Below are 27,982 nucleotides of genomic sequence, written 5' to 3' on the forward strand. Positions count from 1 at the left end.
GATGCTTTTCCCCAGCCCCCACCATCCTCACCCACGTTCCTTCCACCAGGCTTAATTCTACTTGGACTTCAAGGTTCAGCTCAAGGGTTCCCTCCTCCAGGAAGCCTCCCAGCCTCTGGGGCTCCCACAGTATTTAGCTCAGTTCCTCTGGTCTTCACAACAGTGTTAGAATTATTTCCAGTTCGTAGCTGGGCACATAAGGCTCAGAATGATCTAAGATGATCCAGCAGCTCAGCCACAGAGCCAGGTAGAAGCCAGGTCGCTGGCCCTCGTCTGGCCCACCAGAGGCCCCTGAGGGTGCCTGTCCTGCTGTGGCCCACTGCAGCCCATCTTGCTCAGCAGTCTTTATTGCTGCCTCTCTCCCAGCCAGGCCAGTGGACAGAGGACCTTCTGCAGCTACCACCTCCGTCTTGTTTTGTACAAGATCACTCATATCTTGTCCTCCCTCCGCTAGAACACTGATGGCTCCCATCTCCCTCAGAACAAAAGTCAAAGATCAGACACCAGCCTACAGGCCCTGTGTAAGGGGGGCCCTGTTACCTCCAACCCCATCTCCTACCATCTTCCCCTTGCTTCCTCACTCCAGACCCAGTGGGCTTCTGGCCAGTTCAGGGACACACCCACCTCAGGACCTTTGCACATGTTGTTCCTGCCTGGGTCTCTCCCTGGAGATCCATACACCTCACTTGAAAGAGGTGACTCTTTCAAGTTTACACAAAAATGTCTTCTACGTGAAGCCTTCCCAGACCACTTCATTTAAATTGGAATCCCTTCTCCTCCGTCCTTCGCAGCCCCCCCAGGCCCCTTTTTCTGCTGTGTTTTCTCCATAGCACTTTTCATCTTCCAACATCCTGTATATTTTATTTATTGTCTGTCTTCCTCATGAGAATATCAGGGCAGGGATTTCTGTTTATTCACTGAATCCCCAGTGCCTAGAACAGTGCCTGGCACATGGTAGGAGCTCAATCAATATTTGTTAATTAAACACAAGAAAGTACCAGATGGCTGGTGAATTTCATTAGCCCCATAAAGGGAGAGGAAAGGAAAAGCAACCCTTTTGAGTCACCATTCTATGGGCCAGCCCCGTGCCAGGCCCCTTCACAGTCTGTCTTCTCAGGATGGCATCACCAAGGGATGATCCCGTGCTTCATGCCACACAAACCAGGGTTCAAATCCTGATTGGGGCACTCCCTAGCTGTGTGACTCTGGGCAAGTTACTTCACCTCTCTGAACTTCACTTTCATTTGTCAGATGGGGACAAAAATAAGACTTGGTGAAGATTAAAGGATTGGTGGGCTTCTCCACCCCCATGGAAAGGGCACCTAAGATGGGACCAGCTACTGGGCTCCTGCATCTTCACCCAGACTCATATGTCCATAGACCAAGCACTAGGCCAGGCATACAGCAAGGAAGTGGGGAGATTTGTTTACCCAAATGAGCATGACCCAGTCTCCATGGCCAGGGAGCCCAGAGCCACCCACAGAGACCCACCATCCTGCCACAAAGCAGAGCATGGCATGGTCCAGGAGAATTCCCAAGGGCTGGGAGAATCAGGCAGGCTTTGCGGAGATGGTGTCTGAGCCAGACCTCAAATTTAAGCAGCCCCCGACCCCTGGACTTGGACTTCTCAGCCTCATTTCCTACCACTCCCCAGGTGGCCAATCTCAACCCATTTTCTGCCTCTGAGCCTTTGCTCTTGGGGTTCCCTCCACCTAGTATAGCCATTCCCCCAAAACCTCCTAGGAGTCTGTCCAAATTTATCACTGTGACTGAGGACAGTCATAGGAGGACCAAGAACATATAGGTATGTAAGTCCACTAACTGCTTCCTGAAGAAAGGAATCCCACAATGCAAGCTCAAGCAGCACCTCCTGTAGCAAGGCCACCTAGATTTCTCCCACTGGAGGTGACCATCCTGTCCAGTGAAGCAGTTTCAGGGACCTGGTAATACACTGAGGGGACCTGGTAATACACTGAGGGTTGGCCCTTAGTCCCCTGGATTCAGCAGCTGGGCCCCTTAGCCTTAGACCACACCCTGCTGGCTTGGCATCCCCACTCCAGGGGACACTCCTTTGATGATCAGACACGAGCAGATCCGAGCGCAGGGGTGGCCCATCTGTGGGGCCCTCCTCCAGTCATTCCGGGGAAGGTAAGGTGATGCCAGCGCAGATGGCAGGCAGCTCCGGGATGAGTCAGGAGTGAAATGTGACCCTCCCCGCGGGACAGTGGGAACCTGAAAGGTGGTATCAACCTGAGCTTGTGGTGGCAACAAGTGGGGGGATGGAAAGGGGGCCCCGGGCCAGGGATGCAAGCAAGCAAAAGGCCACCAGCTTCTATGACAAACTGTTTAATGCTCCATAACGTGCAGCTTCTAAGTGAAAAAGGCCCGTTAAAAATCTACGAGCTGTACATTCTGTTAACGGGGCAGCCGGCCCCCTCCCCGGCCGTCCCTCCGAGAGGTGGGGCAGGGCAGGGCACAGGCGCCGTGAGAACATGGTCCTGGGTGTGCTCACCAGGAACACACGCGGGTCAGCGCCCAAGGGTCACGGGGGTGGGGGCATGATATTTACACAGGGGAGAACCACGGACACACGTGTGACCGGAAGACACGAGGGGCACAGGTGACACTGGACCCGGGAAGCCACAATGCCCCCGTGGAGGTATACACAAGAGATATGAGCTGGACGGGTGGGCACCACGCATGACAGGCTCAGGGCTCCTGTGAGCAGAAGAGGCTGTGGAGCCCGGAGACCTCGTGTGCCAGGGGGAGGGGCAGACGCGAGCCGGCACCCTGGGAACTTGGGTGTGCAAACCAGTGCACAGGGGTGAGAATGCAGATGCTCCAAGGCGAGCGACGAGGGAGAGGACACAGATGTGTGCATGAGACCCACGAGATGGGTCCATGGAGACATGGGGCCACGGGAAGGCCCAGAGCAGCAAGTACAGGGATGGGAGGGAGCTCTGCCCCGGGGGCTCCTCCGGGTGAGAGAGCCCGGAGCCCAGAGCCAAGGGCCCCACGTCGAGCGTCTCAGGGTCTAGGGAGGCTCAGGGTGGGGAGGACCCAGCTCCACTGCACACACCAGGGTCCCCGCTGGGGGCCGTTTCTGAAGTGCGTGAGGAAGGCACAGGCGTCGGAGGGGACTCCTCAGGCCTCGCTGCTGCTGCTGCTGCCGCCTCTGCCGCTGCCGCGCTCCACCCACACGAGGCGGGCCTGCTCCTGCAGGATGCGGCCACGCACCACCTTGGCCAGCTCCTCTGAGTGGCCCCACTCGTGGGCCGCCACCTGCACCCAGGAGCAGGGCAGCCCCCAGAGCACCTGCTCCGAGCCTCGGCATTGCCGCAGCAGCTCTGAGTCCCGCCAGCCCGGCCGGCCCAGCAGACCCCTGCCGAGAGACAGGAAGGTGGGCGGTGGTCAGAGTGGGGGATAAAGATGGACACTGAGACTGAGAGAGAGGGACAGACTAAGGAGAGTCAGAGAGAGAGGACGGAGAGCGGGAGACAGAAAGAGAGACAGAAGGCAAACAAAGAGATGGAGAAGAGGAAGAGACGGAGAGAGAAGGACAGAGACAGAGACACAGGCACCCAAAGAGGAGGAAGCACTGGGGTCCTCCCCATCCTCCCGGCCCATCTCACCTGACTTCCCGGACATTCTTCTCAGTCACCTCCACGTGGATGACGATGGGGTAGATCTCGTTCCGGACCAGCTCCCGCACGCCCCGAGCACCCAGCTCCAACAGGCAGTGTTTCTTCTCAGGGGGTCAAGGCTACATTTTACTCTCAGGCCAGAAACCCTAAGCTCCCTGCCCCCTGAATGGGCCCCACAACACAGCCCCCTACACGGTCCTGCTTCTGCATCCAGGGGGACCTTGGCAACAAGGAAAGAACTGGAGGGGAAGGGCCAAGACCCAGGGAAATAAGTCACTTCCCCCCACTGGACCTCAGCCTCCCTCTCTGTAGGATGGAGCTGACCCCAGCAGCTCCAGCTCTCAGGGAAGAGGCAAGTTTGAAGGCAAAGACAAACAGGTGAGATGTATCAGCCAAATTCTCCAGGGTGACCCACATGAGGTCAACTGCCCCAGGCCACCCATCTCACAGGTGAGGAAACAGGCCCACGGAAGGAAAGGGACTTGCCCAGGGTCACTCTGCAACTGAGCGGCACAGGCGTGCACTCAGGCTCTGCTCTTGGGCCCAGAGGGCACCCCCCTGCCCCACCCCAAGCACCTACCTTCCCGACAGACTCCTGGATGGCACGGATCCTGCTGCCCAGCCCAGGGGTGGCAGGTCGGGCCTTGGGGGCTCCGGGCGCTGACGATGTGCACTGTTCCTCCCCAGAGAGGCTTTCTGCAGGCAGTGACAGGCAGGAACGAAGGGCCAGTGGGCCTGGCTGCCCCAGGGTGCCACCCAGCCCTCCCCTCTCCAGGCACGCAGGCTCACCTGCTGGGCACACTTGGAAGTCCAGCCGGGAACTGGGCAGGTCTAGGAGGTTGCGGATGAGCCGGGGCGCCAGGCATTCAGGCAAGAGCACCACGGGCCGCAGGGCAGACACCAGCAGGGGCCGTACCAGGCTATAGGGTTTGAGGCTCCGCTCTGGCTCTGGGCAGGGAAGGGGGTGTGAAGAGATGGGGGTGCAGGCAGGGCCCCAGCTCCTCTTTCCTGGGGTAGCCAGTCCCCTTGATACTCTCAAGGCCCCTAACTTTTTTCCCTTCCTAAGTCCTGCTGCTCCTCCTACACACAGCAGAGCTGCCCCCGCCCTCGCTGGGACCTGGGACCCTCGCAGGAGGCTCCACCCCATCCCCTGCCTCACCCTTGCCCCCTACAGGCCATTATCCTCTCAGCAGCTGCAGGGACGCTTTAAAACTGAGGTCAGATCCTGTAACTCCCCTGCTTTCAACGCACCAGTGACTCCCCACAACTCTCAGAAAGAAAGCCACATCCTCCACGTGGGTGAGCCAGCCCTGCCGGAGCCTGGAGAAGCAGCGAGCCACGTGCTCCCTCACAACAGACTCCATTCCTGCCTCACAGCTCAGCAGCTCTAGTCACAGGGCCTTTGCATGCCCTGGGGTGGCCCAGTTAACTCTCCTTTCAGAGCCCAGGTCATGCTTTCCCAGGTCCCCAGGTGGGCGGGGACCCTCCTCCCCCTCCCCCTCCCCTCTCTCCTCTTCATTGCCACACACATGACAGAGTTATGCACTTGCTGTACTCAGTGTCCTCCAAACACAGTACATGCAGCCATGCCTCTGAGCCTTCACACAAGCTGTGCCTTCTGCCTGGCACAAACTCCTCTTCATCCGTGAAGGCCCCAGTTCAAACAACCTCCCTTCCAGGAAGTCTTCCCTAACCACCCTCTCCTCCTTGCCCCTCAGAATTGCTATTCCCTCATCTGGGCTCCTCCAGCCCCTCTTCCCTTCTCTGGCCCAAGGCCTCACCCTCCTGCCTCCAGAAACTCCCTCTGGGGTCGTCATGGCACCTGCCACCACACACAGGCAAGAAACACAGCTACGCATGCTTTGCCAGATAAGGAGAGGCCTGTGCTCATGCGTGCCCTAAACTCACCCAGACCCACAATCACACCTAGACATAGACAGCGCCCTCTACCCTGGTGGCCCATCTCGCACCAGGCCCCTGGCATGGGCCCTGCCCCCCACCGGAACCCAGGCCCTTCCAGGCCAAAGGGACCACCAAGGCCAAGGACACCCAGAGGTGCACACTCTTGGACCCCGTGAGCAGCGCAGGCTGCACCTTCACACCTGTGCACGCACCTGAGCAGGGCTCCAGCAGCAGCTGCTCCGGGGAGTCCCCAGCAGGACTCCCCACATGCTTGGGCTTCACCAGCCGCAGCTGGTCCAGGGCTCGCTTCTTCAGCTGGGGAACGGGCAGGGAAAGAGGGGCACCTGAGAGCTCAGCTCCATCCCACCCTCAGGGAGAGAGGGCCCCGCTGCCACTACTGTCCAGGCTCATGGGTCAGCACAAGAGCCCCCTCCCCACCAGGCTTTCCCCTGCCCCTACCCGGCCCAGCACAGCCCCCGAGGCAGGGAAGGGCAACCATCACTAGGGACCAAGGGAAGCAAGACTGTCAGACCCAGTTAGAGCTAGAGGAGCCTTAGGTCTGCCCCCGCTTTAGAGATTGAGAAACCGACGTCCAGAATAAGACATGAGAGACAAACTCTGGGGTCTCTTCCAATGAATGAGCAATGTGACCCTGGGTAGGAAGATTACAGAAGCCAGTATCAACAGCACTAATTATACCCACGGCTGACAGGTGTTGAAAGCCTACAATGTGACAGACACTAACCAGATCCCACGTGCATGAACCCAAGAGGCAGGCAGCGTAATCCCCCCATTTTACAGATGAGGAAACAGAGCCTCAAGGGAGCGTCCCGTGGTTGTCCAAGGTCACAGGCTGAGAAGAAGCAGAGCAGGGATGCAGATCTGGGTGGCCTGGCTCCAGAGCCCAGGCTCTCCACCTTCTCTCTAGCACTGCGGGCTCTTGAGACCGCTTTAACCTCTCTGAGCCTCACTCAGCCCAGGCGCACAGTGGGGGCCGTCACCCAGCCCAGCCCTGGTCCAGGGATTAGAGAAGGGGGTGTGCCTGTTGTTCCGTTAAGTGCTCACCACGTGCCACGCGTGCTCCTGGGCAGCGGGCACACTATCTCACCTCCCCCTCTCAACTACCCAGACAGGAGCCCTGTTGTTCTCTTTGCTGGACACATCGGAGAGGATCAACCAAGTCTGGGTGGAGAAGCAACCAAGGAGCTCACCAAGAAGATGAGCAGCCAAGCGTGGTTGGGGTCTCCTCCCCCGGCTCCCGGATAATGGAGCCTGTCCTCTCCCTTTTGGGGCCCCCCTCAGTACCCCTTCCCCAGGCCCTCGTCCTGCCCCCCCAACCCTGCTTACATTACTGCGGGGCCCCCGGTGTCGGCTGGAGGGCAGGCATTTCTCCTGAACTTCTAGGAGCTGCTGGGCTCTGTGCAGGGGGGGTCGTGTCATGCGTTTGTAGGGAGAAGGGGAGCCCCTCACCTTCTCTCCTCCAGCCCCCCAATCCTGTCCCAGAGGATGGTGAGGGACTGAAGGAGGGAGAAAGAGTCCCCCATCCCAGTCCCAGCTCCCAAGGCTGCTGGCAGTGTCACCTCTGATAATTGGGCACAGTGCCCCGGTCCAGGTCCCGCAGCGTGAGGGGGTCAACCCGCGTGCAGAACCACTCCTGCCGCCGCTTGTATGCCGGGTCCAACAGCCGCAGGATCTCCTGGGCTTTCACGCACAGGGCATGGGGGTCGGTCCGCTCAGGCAGGGGGAGGTTGGCTCGAATGTAGAAGGGCTCGGCCCCCGGCCTCTTCACCCAGGCGTCTAGGGCCTCATGGAAGGACTGGCAGGCTGGGCATGGACAGGCAGTGGGCAGCAAGGAGGACAAGGAGAGGGGAAAGTCAGGCATCAGCCTCAGAGAGGCCACAGATGTGGCCCTCTCGATGCCTGAGCGGCCAGGACCCCACCTTCCCCTTCTTTTTTTTTAATATTTATTCATTTATTCGGCTGCGCCACGTCTTAGTTGCGGCATGCGGCATCTTTAGTTGTGGCACGCAGATCCAGCTCCCCGAGCAGCAATCGAATCCGGGCCCGCTGCATTGGGAGCGAGGAGTCCCAGCAACTGGCCCACCAGGGAAGTCCCCACCTTCCCCTTCTTAAAGTGAGAGTCCAAGGCCCAGAGAGGGTGGGGGCCGGCCCAAAGCCACCAAGCCCACTCGGGACAGAACCAGGACCCGAACCCAGGTCTCTGGACTCCTATCCAGTGCTCCTTTCACTGTAAGCTGTTTACTGAGGACAAGACAGAGGAAGGGCACAAGAGCAACCGGCAAGAAGGCAGCGGTGCGGGAGGGAAGGGAACTGCCAGGGGTCAGGAGGCGGAGCATCCCCCTCTCAGGCCTTGGCTGTCCCACCCACACTATGGACCAGATGAGCCTTCTCTTGGGCCCTCAGTCCTGACCTTCTAGGACTCCCGAGTCCTCAGTCCCTCCCCCCAGGCCAGATTTACCCTTGAAGTCCATCAGAGGGAGTGTGGATGTCTGGTTCCAGGGCAAGGTTCTCTGCTGGGCCTCGCCTTCCAGGCCTGCCCGCTCCAAGCCAGCAGCCTCTGCCCTTGGCTGGGAGAAAACCCAGGCAGGGAGGGAACTGAGCTTCCCAGGGCTTCCGGAGACAGCCCTGGGGCTGGAGGACATCGGGTGTGGGGGTGACCATGTCTCAAAATTCAGCTGCCCCCAGCTCACAGTGTGGTGCCCAGTCAGACACTGCTCTTGGCAACTGGCCTCCCCACCCAGCCCGGCTCAGTCTGGTCTTTCCCATGTGTAAGGGTGGGGATCTGTCCAGGTTCAGTCAGTCTGCCCCACCTCCCAGCCCCTGCCCAATCAGATTTCATTTGATGCTGGCTGAGGCGGGGCAACCAGCCGCTGATCACTGAGCCCGCCTCAGCTTCGGCCAATCCGAAGAAACTCCGCCCAGTGACCTAGATCCACCAATCAGAGGGCATCCGTCCCCAACTAAAGCACTGACTCCTCCCCCAGCTCAGAGGGGCGGGGCCTCACCTCCCTTGGTTCCACCCTGGCCGATCCTGGCCCAGAGAGCACCCTCCGAACGACAGCCCCAGACCAGCTGTCCCCGAGGAATGACAGGCCGTCTAAGCCCTTGTCCTGGGGCTCAGGCCCCCCCGGGGGGCTCCAGCCAGACACTCGGATGGCCAGAGACCTGAGAAGAGAGAAAGGAGATGGGAATTAGCGTTCAGTATTTTGATTCAGTTCAACATTCTTGGAGAACCATAGTGATTCCCCAAGGATGCCATGACTCCCACCCCGGGCCACTGCACCTGCAGGGAATGCCCTCCCCCTTCTTCTCTGCCTGGCAAATTCTGCTCGTCCTTCAAAGCTCAGGTCAAAAGCGACCTCTCCCTCCCAAACCCCTGCACATGGTGAGGCGGAGCTTCCTGCTGAAGCCCCGCGTTTTTGTATCTTCCCATTTGTTTCCTCGCTCAGAAAGAACGCCCTGAGAATAAGCCTGCCGTCATGTTCAGCTCCAGATCCCTACCACCAAACACAGTGTCTGGCACATAGCAGATGACTAATATAAGCTTGTTATGCTCATAGTCTAGGGCGGGAGGTCACCTTTAGATCACAACAGATCAGAGATGGTTACTGCTGGCAGTGGGAGCACAAAGGGGAGGGGCTTCCCAGAGGAAGCAGCAGCTGGGCTACATACATCATGGTGAAAAATAGAAGCACTTCGGGACTCGACAGAGAGTACACGGTTCCAGGCTGAAGAGCTGGCATGGGCAAAGGTGTGGAGGGCAGGATACAGGACACAGCGTGGAAGAACTTAATAACAACAATAATAATAGTAGCAGGAAACCCTGGGTGCTTCCCATGTGCCAGAAACCATGCTAAGCCCCTTGCCCTAATTAACTTCCAGAACAGGCAAGCTGGAGCCAGCCTATGGAGGGCTCGGAATGAAGGCGCCTGGCCTTCCTCTCATGGGAAGTGGGTACCACTGACAGGACAAAGAGTCACCAAACCCCCATCATGGCAGGGCTCTGCCTGTCCCTGGATGAGAGGTGGTGAGGCCCTGTGGCCAGACTAAGTGACAACTGACCACAAGTCTCTCCATGGGCCCCCACGGTTCTGGGGAAGAAGAGAGACCAGGGTCCATGGGTGTGCCCCAGCTGGAGAGGGGGCCCAGGAAGAGCCCAGGCGTTCACTCGCCTCCCCACCCACCCTGGCAGCTGCAGCCACAGGGCCACACTGCCCCCTGCTGCCAGCCTGGGGTGGGCAAAGCTGCAAAGACCTTAACCCAATCAGCACCCATGAAGGGGCGGAACCCTGGCCCTGGGGAGTCCGACTTGGCTCCTGCCCCCTCCGTCAAAACAGAGAGCCAGGCGCCAGGGGCTGGGGCTAGACATGGATGCTAGAGGCATCAGGGCTGCCTTTACAGGCTCCTTCAGCCCCAGGACTGTCCTGGCCACATCAGTGTGGCACAGAAAGGCCTTGGCAGAGACAGGAGGCCTGAGGCCAGGCCTGGCTATGCTGCGCAATGGCCCGATGGCTGAAGCCACACGGTCCAGCTCCAACCCCAGCATTAGCTGTGCCCTAGCCTTGGACAAGCGAGCTGGCCACTTGATTCTGTCCCCACCTCCCTAAAGCAAGAACGATGATGGCACCCGTCTCCCACTGTGGGTGTGAGGGTCAAATATAGAGAAAATGCAGGTAGAGGTGGAAACCAGAGGGCTGCAGGGCCTTCCAACTAAATGGGTTGTGAAATTCACTGGGTCATGACCAGCACTGTTTTTTAATGGAATGGAATAGAAAACATAAGCCTGCCTCCCTTCAAGTAAATCCAACTATCTTCCTGTAACCCTTTTGTTTCAGGCACATGTACTGGGTTTCTCGCGTGGAGGGCTGTGGTCAGAACAGTTTGAGAAAAGTGGCGTGGAGGGCGCCAGCAGGAACTCTGGGGCCAGGCGGCCAGGCTGCTTGCCTCCTTCTCAGTGGTCCCACCTGCATCTACCTACCTCATTGTACAACTCAGTGAGTTGAAACATGGGACATGGGATTTCCCCGGTGGCGCAGTGATTAAGAATCCGCCTGCCAGTGCAGGGGACACAGGTTTGATCCTTGGTCTGGGGAGATCCCACATGCCGCGGAGCAACTAAGCCTGCGCACCACAACTACTGAGCCTGTGCTCTAGAGCCTGCAAGCCACAACTACTGAGACCACGAGCCACAACTACTGAGACCGTGTGCCTAGAGCCCGTGTTCCGCAACAAGAGAAGCCACCACAATGAGAAGTCCGCGCACCGCAACAAAGAGTAGCCCCCACTCGTCACAACTAGAGAAAGCCCGTGCACAGCAACAAAGACCCAACGCAGCCAATCAATCAATCAATAAAATAAAATTACTTTTTAAAAAAATGGGACGTTGTTGGAACAGTGCCCAGTGAATCTAAGTGCTCAATAATAGACATTCACTGTCATCAGGTGTGATTCAGGACTAGTCACCTCTCTGTGGCCCCATTTCCCCACCCATTTCAAACCCACAGACGACTGACCATCACAGCTTCCCCAGTCGAGGGCCCAGCGGGCAGCCTGCATCCAGGCCCTCCAGGACCGACCTGCTCACCACCCACCCCTGCCTAAGCACGCCCCCTCCCCTCCCTGTAATTCCAGGATCAGGGCAATTTCTCAGCCACCCCAGGTTTTCAGGCTTTTCTTGCCAATTCCTGCTGCTCTGAGACCCAGCTCAGGCATCTCCTCCTTCAGGACGCCCTTGCCCACCTCCCCAAGGGACCAAGTGACTTCTCTGAGCCTCCACAGCCCCAGGCTACTACCTGGCGGTTCAATGGGGGCAGGGTCCAGGCCAGGTCCCTCAGCCCCAGGCCTCAGCAGACAAGCGGGTTCAGAAGAGAAAGGAATGCGTAGGGGGCAGGGGCTGCCTGCTCCAGCCTCTCAGGACTCCTGGGTCTCGGGCAGCACACTCTGATTGACCCCAACCCTGCCTGTGGGGGGTGGAAAGGATGGGGTCCCAGGACACTTCCCCAGTGTCAGGTCAGGAGTTGGGTCACAGGGGAATGGGGCCAAGTCCTTCACTCTGCCAGCCCTGAGCAGTGATGGGCTAAGTGGGCTGGATGAGTGTTGCCCCACCCCAGGGCACTGTGGGAAGATCCCTAGGCAGGCCAGGGACCTTTGAAGTTGACACTTAAGCATGTCACACAGATTGCCTCACTGAATCCTCCCGACAACCCTTCAGGAGCCGCCTGTTATTCCCCCTACATTAGAGAAGAGGGAAACTGAGGCCCTGGGGAAGTTATAACTTGACAAGGGTTACACACGTGGTGGGTGGTGGAGTCAGGTGATGACCTATCCAAACCCTCCCTGTGCAAGGTCGGCCAGTGCTGGAGACCCTATGTCTACATGACAAGTGTGGACAGGGGTGGCCCTGCCCGGGAGACAGCACCCCAGTACTCTCCCAGTGCCCGCCCCATTCAGCACCTCACTTTCACTCTTTTTCTGCCTGTCCATCCATGTCCCCCATCCTGCCCTGCCCCAAGGCCCTGGGAGCCAAGAGGGGCAGGTGAGAGCAGAGGGCTGAAATGCCCAGAGCACAGTGGGCACTCAACACAGGCACGAGGTTAAAGTAGCTTCGACGGGCGGAAGGGACAATAGAATCCCCAGCTCCACCACCAAGTGGCCATAGGACACATTCCTGACTCTAAGCCTCATTTTCCTCATCTGTATAATGGGGCTTGCAGGGCTACCCTGAGGATTAAGCCACAACAGCACCAATAATAATAGCTAAGAGCTAGCTTCCCGCTCACCGCGAGCCAGGCACTGTACTAAGCGCTCTAGTAGGAGTACCGGAACCCCCAACAGTGACTCCAGGGGACAGGCACTATTGTGAACCCATTCTACAGAGCAGGAAACTGAGGCACTGAGAAATTAAATGACTTGCCCAAGGCCCCACAGTAGCGAGTGACAGAGCCCGGACTTCAGCTGGCTCCCAAGTCTGTTCTTCCCCCTGTGCTCTGAGCTGTAACCCTGCCCCAGCCCAGGACACATGCAAACAGCACTCGCCAGCCCCGTTAGGGCACTCGAGTCCCTGACCTCCCATCGGTCCACCCCTTTCTCTCCCAGTCCACCTCAGTCTTCATTCTTCCCCCATCTCCCTCCTCCCCAGGAACTTCGTGGGCAGCAGAGGTGGCCCCACGTGATCATGGGGCCCAGATGGGGGCTGGGCCAGAACCTCCAGCTCCCTCTGCTGCATCCCAGCGCCCCCTGGACAGCAGCCAGGACCCCTGCTGCAGGCCTGAGGAGAGGAAGGGAGGAAGGGCCGAGGCAGGCAGGAAGGGAGGCGCCTCCGCCCCTTCCCCCAGAAGCACGTCCTGCACAGTGAGAAACAATGTCGCACTGGGCCCTGTGCCGGAGGGTGAGAGTGGGGGCAGGGGCCTGGCCAAGCTGCTTCCAGGAGGCAGGAGGCCCCTGGCTCTGCTGTGCCCTGATTTCTTGTGTGACCTGCACTCTGTGACCAGCATCCCCGCATTCCAGCTCTGACACCAGCGCTTCCTATGCCCCCTCCAAAACGCAAATCTGATCAGGTCACTCTGCACCTTGGCCCTGGCACGTCCCAGCTGTGTGACCTCAGGCAAGTCAGTTAACCTCTCTGAGCCTCGGTTTCCTCCTCTACAAAACAGGGGTAATCATAATAATGCCTGCCTCCCAGGACAGAGGGAATGCTGTAAGGCAGCCAGGAGCCGGCCCTGCATTTAGTAATAGCTAAGCTCCCCCAACCACCACCAGGTCTCCCAGGGTGCAGAAGCCAAAATCCACACTTCCCCATCCTGACTCACAAAGCCTGCCCTAGCCTTTCGCCTTTCCCCTCCCCCACCCTCACACTCTAGTCACCACCAAACTCCAGGTCCATCCCTGGACAGATTCTGTTCTCTCTTCTTCCACGTCACCCAGAGGCCCCCCATGCCTGCTCCTGAGTTCAAAGGCCACATTCTCAGACCGGCCTCCTCCATCTCCTGTCCTCCTGAGATCACGGACAGTCTTGAGCAGGGAGACCACGCATCCACCAAAACGGACAGAGCACATGGTCTGCAGCGTGCTCTGAGCCGAGGCGATTTATGACTCCAGTTGTGGGCCTGGGGCCAGCCCAGCTGCAGGGGCCCCACCCCACCCTCAGCGTGAAGTTTGCTGGGAGGCTCAGTCCTGCTGGGAACCCCAAGCCAGGAGGACAGGCAAGCAGCACAAGTAACAGCTACCATCTACCCACCACCTGCCTGGCGAAGTGGGGTGCTTTACTGCCACGAGTCCTAAACCTCCAAACACCACCTGTGGAAGACATCACTATGGCCCTTTAGCCAGTGAGGAAACTGAGGCCCAGGGAGGTGAAGTGACCAGCCCAAGTCTCCCAGACGATAAGCAGTGGTGACAGCACATGAATCCAACGTGTGACTCTGTCTAAAGACCTTAATGGTCTGACAGCCGTGAGGCGAAGGCTTCGCTGCTGCTCCCTCCCACCTCACCCCTGCTCCCCTCTCGCCGGGAACCCGAACCAGCCCCCCAGCTCCACACCCCCCCAGGCAGCTGCAGTACCTGTTGAGGAGATCCAGGCCACAGCCTCGGGCCAGAAGGCCCTCCGGCTTTCCCAAAGGCCACACGCTGTCGGAGGACGAGGACGAGGAGAGACCAGGGGACCAGGGCTTAAGCGTCACACTCCCTGGGGAGGAGGAGTGAGGTTTAGGGGCGCCAGACTGAGCACTGGGGTAGGGCCCGGGGTTGAGCCCCTCAAGCCCTGGGATGGCCCATGGCCCAGAGGCCTGGGGACTTGGCAGGTTTGAGGCCTCTGGAACACGTTGGACTCACAGGGCTCAGGGCTGGGCCTGGGCTGGCCAGGGTGACCCTTCAGTTTCGCAGAAGAGGATGGAGGACGGGCCGGAATTGAGGAGCCCCATAGAGCACAGCCGAGACCAGGAGAGAGGACCAGGGTGAGCTCGGGGTGAGAGGTGGGAAGCAACTCCCCCAGGGCCTCCCAAGCAGAGCCTCCCTGCCCGGCCAGAGGACAGCAAAGCCTCAGGGAGGGGGACGCAGGCCAAGGGCAGAGCAGGCAGCATAGCCCTCAGGTGGGCACCCAGATGAGCCCTCCCCACGGAGTCCCCAGGCCTTTACCTGTGATGTCCGACATGCTGCTAAAGGACCTGGGCAGAGAGAGGGTGAGAGGGGCCCGCACTGAGCACAGTGCTCCTGTGCCTCCAAATGTCCTGCACCCCCCAAGCACGTGCAGGCTAGACCCCGGGAGGGGTCTCAGGCACGGTGCGCTCGTGCCACCCAGTCCCCTAAACACACAGGACAAGAAGCTAACATCCTGACCTCTGCCCCGTTCTTCCACCTAGAATGCCCTAGCCTGTCCTTTAATGCCACCCCCTCCCGGAAGGCTGCCCTGACCTCTCACGCCTCATCTCAGCCTCACTTTCTACCTTTGTCATTCGTGACTCTGGGGTCTGCCTCCCTCCAACACTAGACCATGACCTCCCCATCACACACCTGTCATGGCAAGTTCATCCATCGGATCAAGCCCATGACGGGGACACATGCCAGGAGGCGTCTCCTGCCCTTGGTCTTGCCATCAGTGATAACGGCTCAGTTTTTCTGGCCCCCATTTTCTGCTGCTGCTTGAATCTGGGGCCTTTCTTGCTTGAGGTCCCTGACCCCTGGGAACTTCCTCCATGTCTCCTAGCCCTGAACCACCCAGGCTTCCCCCTGGATTAAGGATCTTTGAGGCTTGACCTCCAGTGACCCTCATGTCAAGGTGCTCAGCAGGGACTGAGCCCACTCTGCCCTTTGACCTTGTCTTAACCCCTGACCTCACTCATGCCTATGACTCCTGCAACCTGGGTTTCCAGAGCTCCAGCCATTTAAGGGCAGTAAAGGGAGGTGACAGTCTGGACCTGACTCTGGCATCAGGGATTCTGGGAGGAAGCTGTTTACCTCTTAGGGGGTGCGGGGTCCTCCTCCCGCTGCCGGCGGAGGATGGAGCCGGCGCTGGGGGGGAAGGGTAGGATGGAGAGCCGGTTGATTTCCTTCTCGCTGTCCGTGGCCTCCTCCTGCAAAGCCACAGCAGGGCCTGGTCACCCCCACAGGACCTGCCCACAACTCATCGTACCTAGTTTGTGCCCATTTCACAGATGGGAACTAGGGCCCAGAGCCGAGGGGTAGGCTCTGCAAGGTTATGGGCATGTGAGTGGCTCCCCAAGTCTCCCGGTGCCCAGGCCCAGGCTCAGCACTGAGCTGGCTCTGCGTGAGCTTAAACAAGGCATTTGGTCTTCGTGGGCCTCGATTTCCTCTCACGTGAAACCGAACTGTCAGCAAACTGGAGAGTACTCTACCTGTCAGTAATTCTACGATGGCCATCCGTACCCGCCACGTCCGGGCTAAGGCAGGTGTCTTACCGAGGTGTGGGGCTCAGATCCCCCCGTGACAGCCGCTTCCCCAGCTGTTTCAGGGCCTCCCAGCGGGGAGGGGAACTCGCTCAGGCTCCAGGTGCTGCTGAGGTTGGAGCACAGGGAATGGGAAGAGGCGCAGGCCTGGGAGAGGAAGGGGGTGGGGAGAGTTCAGCAGCCCTGGGCCAGGGCCAGCCCCTGCCATTTTCTCAACACCTGCTGGGAACAGGGATGTGGTGGGGAAGGAGAGCTGGATCTCTGCCCTTGTGGAGCTCACACCCTAGCGGAGGAGATAAGCTATAAACAAGCAGATAGATGAAGGAAATAAGGCTCAGCGGCCAGGAGGGCCAGGCAGGAAGGTACCCAGGGTGGGGAAGGCACTCAAAAGCCCCACCCAGCCAAGGGCATCAGAGTGCTTTCCAGAGAAAGTGTGGTTGGAACTGAGAACTCAAGGATGAAAGTTGGGGCGGATGGTCTAGGCAGATGGAACAATATGTGCAAAGGCCCTGAGGCAGCACTGTGACACATTCCAGGAATTAAAAGGCTGAGACCGAGAGAACCAGGCTGGTGGCGGGGGGGGGGGGGGGGCACCCTGTAGGGCCTCTAGGGCATGGTAAGGGGTTTTGCCTTTACCTAAAAGCCACTGAGGATTTTTAAAAGTCAGAAATCACAGATTCACGCTTCCTTTGTTCTACTTCTTCAAGCATTAAACTCAATTGATCATCTTTAAGCAAACCCAAGATAGGAAAAGGCAGAGTTCCAGGCAGAGATCTGAGAGCCAGTGTCTGGTTTATAAGGGATCTGGGGGCTCAGCTCCACTGTTGGCTGGCTGTGTGATCTCGGGCAAGCCTCTGACCCTCTCTGGGCCCTATGCAATGAGGGAACTGGACTAGCTGGTCTCTGAGGGACTTCTAGGGCCCACATTTTGCATTCTAAGACGCTCATGGGCCCTCGGGCAGCCGGGCTTCTCCGAGTATATGCTAAGCCAGGCTTCAAACTATTTTTTGTGCCCCAGGTGCAGCCCCAGAAACTCAGAGACTCCCATGCTCCTGTCTTTTCCCTGATACACCAACCCACAACTACCCGAGCTACATTTTGTCCACCTTGGCCAACAGGGCCCTCCAAGACTGGCACGTTCTTGACCTTGGGTGAGGGCTCCAGCCAAGACCCATGTATTTCCTCCCAGAACCTGCATCTTCCCAGGCCCAGCTGAGGACTCCCAATGGGTCCCCCATGTCCCCACCCCCGGCTGAGTTCTCCCACCAGGTCCCACCCTGGCCAAGAGCTCCAGCTTGGATTCCTGACCCTGCTCACCTTGAGGTAGGGGCCACCGTGGAACCGCTGCAGCTGCACCTCCAGCAGGGCCTTGGCACCCTCCAGGCTGGTGAGCGCAGTCAGCAGCTCATCCCGCTCGGCCTCCAGGCCCCGGACCTGCTTCCGGTACTGGTCCTTCTCAATGAGGCTCTGTGAGTACTGCAGCTGGATCCGGTCTCGGCTCTGGATGGCCTGGTGAGAGAGGGCGGGGAGGGTGTTGGGCCAGCAGCTAAAGGAGCCACATCGGCTCAGCTGTCCTGGCCGCTGACCTCTCAGATGCAGGGGTGGCAACAGGAACAGCAGCTAACGTTTATTAAGGACTTCCTGTGAGCCAGGCCCTCTGTGTTAAATATCAGCTCATTTAATCTTCACACTAACTCTCCGACTTAGAGATTCTCACTATTCTCATTTTACAGACATGGACACCAAGCCAGCAGGAACAGAGTTGCAGAGTCCAGGCTCGTACTGTTTTCCCAAAACAACTTAAAACTCTTCTGTGGGACCCACTGGGTGCAGGGGTCTTTATTCCCAGCCTTCAGGGTTCAAATCCAGCCCAGTGCACCCAAAGTGCTTTTCCCCACAGTGAAGACCAGGGTCCCTGAGAGGTAGGCCCAAGGCCAGGACCTGCTACCCATTGTCTCAGAGGGAGCTGGGGCCAGAGACCCACAGGCTGGGAGCAGGCAGGTGAAGCGCACATTCCTGAGCCCACCCCAGACCACATGAATCAGAATGTCTAGGGACGAAGCCTCAAATCTGTGTTTTCACCAGGCCCTCCAGGGGATCCTGAGGCCCATTCTCACGTGTACACTTCAACTCCTCTAGTGGGATTCAAACGTGGTCCAAGGACAAAACCTCCTGCCCTTCCCGCTGCATGGGGAACCTCACGCAAGGAGGGCTGCGGGCCCAGAGGAACTGGCCCGAGGTCCTCAGCCTACCCTATGGCCTCAGGAGATGAGGGCTATGGTACCCAGGGCCTGGGAGCCAGAACTTTTGAGGATTTCTTCACCAGCAAATATCTGTAAGTACCTCCCCCTGTGTAGGCCTTGCCCTTGAGGCAGGGAGAACAAGGGATTCAGATGCAAGGGCCACAGGACCAACTTTCGTACCTGTCACAAGAGCCCAGTGAGGCAGGTGTGTTGAGGGGGTGGGCTGGCACATCTCAGGTCCCCTGTCTGTTTCTCCTGGCCTACTTGCCCCCTCCTAAACTGATAAGTGCACTGTTCATCTCTGTCTACAATTCCAGTCCTGTCTGCCTCTCGTCATCTTCCCCTGGACGAAAACCAGGGCCGGGCACACAGCAGGCCGGGCTCACCTGGTCCCGCTCCTTCTCGATCTCCTCCAGCTGGGCCAGGATGGTGGCCATGCGGTGCTTATACAGGTCACAGTCCTTCTGCAGCGTACGGTGCTTCAGCCGCAGGTCCTCCATCTCCTGCAGGTACTGTGGGCAGGTGGAGCGGGGTGGGACACGCCCAGGCCATACCCCAGGGCTGGGGACAGGGGCAGCTGACCAGCTGGTGTCCAGCAGGTCCAGGGAGAGAGGCCTGAGCCTCAATAATGAGTGCCCACCTCCCCAGCTGGGTGCCTGGGCCACTGACTGACATCACCTCACTGGGCCTCAGCTGCCTGCTCTGTAAAATGGGGATAACAACCCCGTCCCAGCCAACCTGGGCCTCCCCATTTCAAGTGCAATCTGCCTCCTTACCCCGCTCTACTTGTTTCACAGCACTCATTGCCCTCTGTGACATGAGGTAACGGACTGCGGATTACGTGTATGGTGTCCTGTTTGTCTCCCCTGCTAGAATCTTCCCTCCCCAGGAGCAGGGACCTTTGTTCCATTCACCGATCGATCTCAATACATATTTGAGAGCAAATGAATGCACAGCTCTTGGCACAGGACTTGGCGTACAGCGGATGCTGGGGGAAGGCTGGCTGAAGTAAACTGGTGATGCCCTCCCCAGGCTGTTAGCAAGAAGGCAGGTGGGAGGGTGGGAGGGAGGGAGACGCCAGAGGGAAGAGATATGGGGATATATGTATATGTATAACTGATTCACTTTGTTATAAAGCAGAAACTAACACACCATTGTAAAGCAATTACACACCAATAAAGATGTTAAAAAAAAAAAAAGAAGGCAGGTGGGGGCAAGGCAGGTGCGAGGGGAGGGGGGAGATGTGGACACTACCTTGTCCCGCAGCTCCTCGGCCCACTGCAGCTCCCCCTGCACGGTGTGCAGCTTCTGGCACAGCTCCTGCCTGCTGTCCTGCGCCTCTCGCCAGTCATGCTCCAGGATGTCTAGGAGGATGCGCTCTGAGCCTGGGGCCCCTGGCCGGCTTGCCTCCTGTGGGGTCAGAGTTCAGGGCTGCCTTAGCCCCTGGCTCAGGGCCCACCCTGAGTGTGGGGTAAGGGGGACAAACAGCCCTCAGCCCTCAGCCCCACCCTACTAGCTCTGCCACCTTGGCCAAGGGCCTTGACCTCTCTGGACCTCGGCTTCCCCCTCTGTAGAGTGTATGTGGCGCCAACAGCCCTGCCCACCCTCCAGGGAGCATCTGGGGGTACAGATGAGGTAAGTGGATGAGGGCGTGCTCAGACAAGTTGGACCAGGACCATATTCTTCAACAAGAACCAGGCCTGTTCTCTCTTGCTCTGGGCCCTACCTGCCACCCAGGACAGCAGACGGGTGGTATTTCCAAGGCCTATCCCCCCCCGCCCCGACAATGGGTCTTCACAGGGTCTGAGCCTGGCCCAGGGAGGTAGACCGAAGGCTTAAGATCCAGCCCACAGACCCACACCCCAGCCGGCACGCCCAACCCTGTGAAATACACCAGAGCCCCGGCTCCCTCCCCCACTTCCTATGAGGAGCAGTGGCCAGGTGGCAGGCCCCCACTGCCACCGACCTGCCACAGGACACTGAGCAAGCTCCAGGGCCACCCAGGGGTCTCAACCTTTCCAGGGTCAGACTCCTCTACAAATCCAAGGAAAGCTGAGGCCCTCTCCCCGGAAAAATGCTCACACACAAAATCGGGTACACAGTTTCAGGGAGTTTAGAGGCTTCCTGCCCCACCCGACCCCCACCCCCCGCAGACCCCAGACTCAACACCCAGCACAAGCTGAGTACGGAAGGCCCTCCACTCAGAGCTTAAGACAAGGGGCCAGCCAGGATTCCGTCCAGATCTCAGATCCCCGGATCTAGAATCCTCGTTCTCCAGGCCTCAGGGGGACGAGTGAGCAGTGGGAGGGTCTGGCCTCCCCCCACCCCCCTTCACTGCCCCCCTCTGCCTCTCATACCTGCTGCAGGCCCTCCTGCAGCTCCTGCAGCGATGCCGCCAGCCGCTGGTTCTCCGCGCGCAGCTCGGAAACCAGGTCCGCGCTGTCGGGCTCTTTCTCCTTCTCCTCAGCCCCAGGGAGTGGCCCCCTGGCCCTTCGCAGCAGTGTGCACTCTTCTTCCAGCCGGCTCACCTTGAGCTTCAGCTGGTCCACCTGGGGCCCAGGACAGGGGTCAGCTCAAGGAGGGAGCACCAGCCAGGCCAGAGAGGAGAGGTCCTGTCCCACACTCCTGGGTGCCTCCCAGATTCCCAGAGGGGCCCAAGCAGGTGTCCTCCCCAGACGTGTCTAGGAAGAAGGGACAGGCTGGACAAATACAATGAGGAAGGAAGGGAGGCAGCAAGGCCAAGCCACCCGCCCAGGGGAATCTGCCTCAAGGACTTGTGGGTGGAGGGGCCGTATCATAACACGCTCTTCTGTCCCACACTCCTGACACTGAGCACAGGACCAGCATAACGGAGGGGAAGGAGGGCTGCATCAAGAATAGGAGGACCGGGCTTCCCTGGTGGCGCAGTGGTTGAGAGTCCGCCTGCCAATGCAGGGGATACGGGTTCGAGCCCCAGTCTGGGAAGATCCCACATGCCGCTGAGCGGCTGGGCCCGTGAGCCATGGCCGCTGAGCCTTAGGAGGACCCAAGGGCTGGGCCAGCTCGGCCTCTAACTCAGTGTGGCCTTGGGCAAGTCACAGCCCCTCTCTGTGCTTCAATCTCCTCATCTCCTTGTGGGGGGAAGAAGGAGGAGGAGGATTCTGAGGGTTTCACCCAGCCCAGGAGCCAGGATGTCCCCCTCTCATCCAGCCTCCCCACTCAACATACACTCACGGAACACATGTGAGTCTCACCCTCCCTTAAAGATATTCCTACCAGAGCCTCCACTTGGGAAGATTATGAGGTTGGTTCACCCCAACATGAATTCCAAGTCCGCGATCCATATTTCAATTGTACCATTTTACCCTCTGTCATCCTGAGCAAGTCACTTACCTCCTCTGAGCCTCAGTTTCCCCATCAGTAAAATGGGCCCATTCAATCCCCCTGCTGCACCACCTGCCTCCCAAAGTCATTGCAGGAATCAAACAAGACAGCAGGTGGACGGAATCCTTTAAACTATGGAGCTGTGAGGGTGTGACAGTGGCTATCTTTACAGCTTTAAATAAAATCCTAGGACCCCAACTGTCACCAGTTCAGTGTGGGCAGCCAGAAACTGGCCAAGGGTGCTGGGTGGGCGGCTGGGTGGTGGCTGCCTGGCAGACAGCAGATATGCATGGCCAGTTTGCTGGATTATGAATGCACTCAGTCAGAGTGATTTTCCAAATTCATGCAGGGTCTGGTGTCCAGCAGGTCCAGGTGGATAGACCTGTGGTGGCTAGACAGTGACAAGAGGAGAAGCAGGTGGCAGGCCACAAAATGAAGTCACTGTTGGAAAAAGGGCACAATGACCTCTGGGGCTATACTCAGGCATGCTGATATCTGGTGCCCTAGGAGTGCCCTGGCCTCGCTTGGAAAGGACTTGCAGCCCCACACCCCCAGAGCCTGGCATGGCACCCCCCTCCTACCCACCCCCCCACGCAAGGGTCTGGAGGCTGGGTCAGGCAGTTCCACGAATTAACAGCCCACTCCTCCTCCGCAGAGGACTCAGAAAGAAATTCATGACTCTCACATTCCTTTCCCCTCACAAAACACGCTTTGTGAACTGCAGGAGAAAGACAGCTAGTTACAAGGGCAAATGTGGTCACACCCTCTCCAGCAAACCGCAGCCACACACCATGGCCTCCCGCCCAACCCACGGCCAGCAGGCTCCCCCGATGAGCTCAGGGGACAGGGCACCTGGGAGTCTCCGCTGAACACCAAGAAATACGGATGCATTTAATCCTGGTGTACAAACTCACTTAGCACAAACTTATAGCGTTCGTTCCTTTAAGTTTATGTTGCTTAGAAATAACAGCTCATTACATTTGCACCTTATAAAACACAGTATTAAATCACAGCCACTACACACCCGTCCACAGGGTGAGGGAACCCAAGCTGCCGAGAAAAGCACCATCAGCTGCTCTGTTCATTTCCATCGGCAAAGCCTTTGTTAATTTGTTGCCGAAAAGCTCCAGTAAGTTAAGGCAAATGTAGGGTAGCTAGATAAGAAAAGCTTATCTATTAATTGAATTTCATCCCTTACCCTCCATTGCTAAACTGGGAAAAAGCAACTATTATCTGCCTACTGGCAGATTGCCATACCCCTAGGGCCATACTGTGTGCACCTACAGCTGAACCGCAGACACACAGAGAACCTCCGACACCTCTTCTACATCCCCCTACCCAACCCCAGGAGACTCCAGACAGCGGCACACACACACAGGGCATCCCCCACCCCAGTCACATGCACATATCTGCCACCTAAGGGGACCAAACTCAATCACACACAGCCCAAAGGTGAGACCAACCGTGCAGGCCACAGCCCCTCCCAACACCCAGGGGCGCCGGTGGCCATCGCGGAGCAGGCTCTCCCCACCGGCCCCCACCCCACCCCACTCCCAGCAGTGCCCAGAGCAAAGTCAGAAATGCTCAATCTTCGAACCCTGGGAAAGTACTCCAACCAACCTCTCTGTGCCTCAGTTTCCTCATCCATAAATGGGGATAATAACAGTTCCCCCCCAGCCCCCATTCCAATGGAGTTGCTGGGAAATTAAAGGAGTTGATGGACGGCAAGCCCAGAGGACCATGCCTGCTGCACAGGAGGTGCTGCCTTGCTGTGATGTCATCCGCATCCATGACCTTGCGCTTCAAGGATGAGGAAGCTGAGGCTAAAGTAGGCCTGACAGCCTGGGCCCGTCCACCCGCGGCCTCAACACCCCCAATCAGAACTCATTTCCCCAGACATCAAACCCCCAGCACGCACAGCCGCAGGCTCCAGAGCACCGGTGCACCCGCACTGACAGCCTCACACGTGCCACCCATCATCCACGGGCACCTGTCACCCCCTGGGGTGCTCCAGCCACAGCTGAGGCTCATGGGGTCAGGGGGCTTCAAATCCCACAGTCAGAATCCCCCTGTGGAATCTCTCTGGGTATGACTGGGGAGAGCCCACTGTGTGCCGCGGGCATTGTCAAGTCCTTGGGACAACTCTCTGCTGCAGTAAAATCCCATGCGAAGCCCCAGTAAGGAACTAAGAAAGAGAGGCTCAGTTTCTCAGCCTGTAAGAGGCATGGCCTCACCCATTGATGGAAAAGAATTGGGTGAGATTTCACCTGGACAGGAGCAAACAGAACAGCATCATGGGGCGGAGGCCAGCGCTGGAGCCAGGTGGACCTGGTTCAAACCCAGGCTGTGCCATTTCCCAATTTGCAGCCTTGAGCAAATCCCTTTACAATCCTAAACCTGTATCTGTATTTCAAAATGAGAACCTGGTGCATGGTGCCTTAGTGAGATTACATGACAGGATGCACGTAACCTGTGTGGCATCGAGTAGCACTTAAAAATGATATCAATAACAATGGCTAACGAAAATCCAGGTTTTGAGCAATAACTCTGTACCAGGCACTGTACATGTCTTAAATCCTGTGACTTAAACTCAAGGAATCCTCGTAACCCAAGGTTGCTCTGGCTCAGCACTTGCTGACATTTTGGACTGGACAATTCTTGGTTGTGGAGGGCCGTCCTGTGCAATTAGGATAATTAGCAGCATCCTGGGCCTCTACCTACTAGATGTCAACAGCACACTCCTGGTTGTGACAACCAAAAATGTTTCCAGACATGGCCAAATGTGGTTTTTCTTGCGGGGGGTGGGGCGCAAAATCGCTCCCAGTTGAAACCACAGTCATAATTCAATGAAATAAATGCTCCCATAATAAATCAACACTCCCATGTTACAGATGAGAAAACTGAGGCACAGGGCAGGGAAGGGACTTGCCCACAGTCCAATATGCGACAGATGGTGGCTTTGGAACACCGGCTGTCTACCATATGACCGTCATTTTTTGCAAAGCTGCCCCCTTCCCATGGCACCCCCCCCATCTCCCCAGGGCCTACCGCCAGCTGCAAGTCCCGGCTGCGCAGCACGGCCGAGTTCTTCTCCTCACTGAGCTGTGCCAGGCGCATGGCAATCATGTAGTTCTCGTCCTTAAGCCGCAGCAGCTCCAGGCTCCCCGCCTCCCAGTCCTCCCGCAGCCGCTGGCAGCGCTCCTGAGCCTGCTGTTGCTCCCGCAGCCGCTGCTCCAGCCCTGCCCGCTCTTCCTCCAGCACCCGGCCCCGGGCCTGCAGCTGCTGCTCCCGCTGCAGCTGGCTCTTGCGAGCCTCCCTCAGCCGCCGCACCTCTGTCATCAGGAATTGGGTCAGGCCCTCGGGTCCCTCCTCATCTGCCAGGGGCAGGGGAGAGAAAAGACATAAAATAAAATCCAAGGGGATTTTATAAAATTGAAAAGTCAATAAATAAAATCCAAGGGGATGACAGACTTCACAGAAAAACCCAAACCAGAAGAAAACTAGAAGGAAATATTGGAACCAATTTTTACAATTTGGGGACAGGGAAAGCCTTCCTAAACAAGGCACAAAATCAAAGAGCTATAAGAGATTTCTAAACGATGACAGATATAAGAAACAAAGTTAAAAGACAAGCAACAGAGTGGGAGAAAATATAACAAACGACTCAGAGCCACAACATATAAAAAGCTCTTACAAATCAATAAGCAAACAACCAAATAAAAATGTGGGCAAAAACTATCAATAGGCAAATTCCAAAACAAAAATGGCTGGTATACACAGGAAAATACGTTCCAACTCATTAGCAATAATAATAATAACAATAACAATAATAGTAGTACCACTAACAATTGACTTTATTCTTTGGCCTACATACATATATTAATTTATTTAATCTTCACAACAACACTTAAGATAGGTACTATTTATTGTACCCATTTTAAAGCCAGAAAAACCGAGGCACAGAAATGTCAAGCCATTTGCCCAAGGTTGACTAACTAGTAAGCTGTGAACATCTCTCAACAAAGTACAAACTTAAAACAACAACATTATTTTTCACATATCTGACTGCACAAAATGTTTTAAAATGATCCCCAGGAGGAATGAGGGTACAGCAAAATGGGCACTCATACACTGCTGGAGGGATGTATGCTGATTTAACTTTTAAAATACACATTCTCTAAGAAATTTGACTTCTCAGAACCTCTCCTCCTGGGACACACATTTGCACAAAGATGCACCTAGAAGGATGTTCCCAGCATTGTTTGTAATGGTGCAAACTGGAAACAACCTAGATGTCCATCAACAGGGGATGGGTTAAATGACTGGCATGTCACTAATAAACACTATGCAGTCATTTAAAACAAGTGTAATAGATGTGGAAGAAACACAAAAATTAGTTGTTCTGAGAAAAAGTGAAACACAGAGCAAGACATGTAAGATGATTCCGTGTGTGTGTCTGTGTGTATAACTGCAAAGAGAAAGGAAACTCGCCAAACTGATACCAGCAGAGCAGAGCTGAAGGAATAAGTAAAGACCTTTCCTATTTACTTTCAAGTCTCCTGGAGTGTTTGAATTTTTTACAGAAGAAACTGTAAACTGGTACATGCCTGACACATCTTTGGGGGAAAGAGCTGCATTAAGTGTGTGGGCTCTGAACTTAGACTATAACTGCATTAGAATCGCAGCCCCACACTCAGCCTGCTGGGGAGGGCCTTGGGCAAACCGGAACAGTTCTCTCTGTGCCTCAGTTTCCCTATCTGTTCAACAGCGACAATGGGAGTGCCTCCCTGACAGGGACGGGGTAAGGAACCTCTGCACTGGTGTCCGAGGCGCTGGCACCCACTGCGGACCCACTCACCGAGGATCATGGAGCAGCGCTGGGCAGGTTCTTGGCCCGTGAGCAGCGTGAAGTGCTCGGGGTAGTAGAACTCCAGGGCTTCCAGGAAGGCCTCGTAGCCCCTCTTCCCGCGGCAGCGCAAGATGTCCATCAGGCGCCCTGAGAAGTGGGGCGGGGGCGGTGCCCAAGAGTCAAGGTGAGGGCTTCTCCCCGTGCCTAGTTGCTTTCTCCCCCCTTCCCCACGCCCCGCCATACTCCAGGGCCCACGTTCCCCAGATTTCTGAACCGGTGACACACACAGGGGCCTGACTCAACACATCAGCGGGGAGAGCCCGTCTGCCACGGCCAGGAAAGCCAGGACCCAACCCCCTCCATGTCACCCCAAGCCGCTGCCTGCAGCCCCCACAGATATAGGGCCAGCAAACGCAGCCTGCCTTTTCAATGGCACAGGGAAGCCCCCTCCATCCCCAAACGCAAAGAAAAATATTTCTCTCGTTGACCAACGCCTGAAATTCCACCATTAGACCCTCATCCCTTTGCCAGCTCTGTTCAAAGGCACAACTTATGGAAGAAGCCACCCTCAGAAAGCTGAGATGGGTCTTGAGCACTTGAGGAAAACGCTCCCAGGAGTGTGTAGCACACAGAATTGGGGGGCGGGGGGGGGAGCAGAGAGAACCGATGAGATCAAAGGACACAGGAAAGCTGCCAAATCCACCAGCTGTGATCGGGAGGTCCCAAGCCCAGCCTGCACCGGCAACTACAGCCAACCCCTTGCTCTAAGGGGGGCCCAGGAAATGGGAGAAAAATCCAGACGCGGTCTAGGCACCGCGGACACGCTGGGTCACGCTGTGGTTCAGGAGAAGGGAGGATGGTGGGCACACCAACCATCCCACTCTACCGATGTGGAGACCGAGGCCCCGGGGATCGGGGATCGGAGCCCTTGGCCCGACGGTCCCGAAGAAGGCCCCAGGGAAGGCCGGCACCGCCCGCTCAGGCCCGACCCCGAGCCCCCCACGGCTCACCGGTGCGGTTGACGCGGCACGGGAAGCGGTAGGTGCTCAGCACCTCCTCCTCGTCCTGCTCGTCGATGACCCGGCATTGGCGCAGATACGGTGTGAGCTTGGCCGGGTTGAGGGCGCGCGTCAGCCGGTGCCGGACGCCCTCGATCCGCTCCCACAGCGCGTCCTCCTCTGCCTCGGACCCGGAGCCGGCCCCAGCCTCCTCCTCGGCCTCCCCTGCCTCGGCCCCGCTCGGCATGACCGCGTCTTCGGGGTCTGCGGGCCAGAGGCGCGCGGGGGTCAGCGCGGGCGCCGGGGGCGGGGTGCGCCAACCGATCCCAGCACTGGGCGTCGCCCGCAGGACCAGCCGCCCGTCGCCGCCGGAACCCCCCCTCCCGCGCCCGGTCCGCCCGGCGGGTGCCCGGCCCCCGCGCCCCCGGGACTCACCCCGCACGCCGGAGCCGTCTCGGACTCCCAGGTCAGCGCTCTGGCGGCGGCTCCGCCGGCGCAGGGGGGCGGGGTCCGCGGCGCCCCTGGCCCCGCCCCCGGCCCCGGCCCCGGCCCCGGCCCCGGC

At 57.7% G+C, this 27,982-nt stretch overlaps 1 protein-coding gene across 1 annotated transcript; it reads right to left on the reverse strand.

Annotated features, from left to right (window-relative positions):
* Positions 1-2,336: 2,336 nt before the first annotated feature.
* CARD10 (caspase recruitment domain family member 10) lies at positions 2,337-27,943 on the reverse strand. Its single transcript, XM_082636037.1, has 21 exons — positions 27,856-27,943; positions 27,433-27,684; positions 26,432-26,569; positions 24,622-24,947; positions 20,568-20,759; positions 19,465-19,620; positions 18,597-18,722; positions 17,285-17,476; positions 15,980-16,114; positions 15,519-15,634; positions 14,700-14,728; positions 14,127-14,250; positions 8,573-8,732; positions 8,026-8,134; positions 7,127-7,370; positions 6,894-6,963; positions 5,759-5,861; positions 4,434-4,592; positions 4,225-4,340; positions 3,633-3,745; positions 2,337-3,382 (listed from the first exon to the last, which is right to left on the reverse strand). Exons 2-21 carry the CDS (start codon positions 27,665-27,667, stop codon positions 3,145-3,147), a joined length of 3,081 nt encoding a protein of 1,026 aa, XP_082492163.1. The 5' UTR covers positions 27,668-27,684; positions 27,856-27,943; the 3' UTR covers positions 2,337-3,144.
* Between the last annotated feature and the right edge of the window lie 39 nt (positions 27,944-27,982).

This window comes from Mesoplodon mirus, assembly GCF_964341445.2.
Source record: "Mesoplodon mirus genome assembly, chromosome: 11".
In the NCBI taxonomy this organism is placed as follows: Eukaryota; Metazoa; Chordata; class Mammalia; order Artiodactyla; family Ziphiidae; genus Mesoplodon; species Mesoplodon mirus.

Excerpts from the sequence above, each read along its gene's own strand:
- CARD10 (XM_082636037.1), bottom strand. The coding sequence starts at position 27,667 with ATGCCGAGCGGGGCCGAGGCAGGGGAGGCCGAGGAGGAGGCTGGGGCC. Across the intron at positions 7,371-8,025 it reads CCCTCTGATGGACTTCAAGG|CCTGCCAGTCCTTCCATGAG; the intron begins GTAAATCTGGCC and ends GTCCATGCCCAG. Across the intron at positions 5,862-6,893 it reads ACCGGGGGCCCCGCAGTAAT|CTGAAGAAGCGAGCCCTGGA; the intron begins GTAAGCAGGGTT and ends CCCGTTCCCCAG.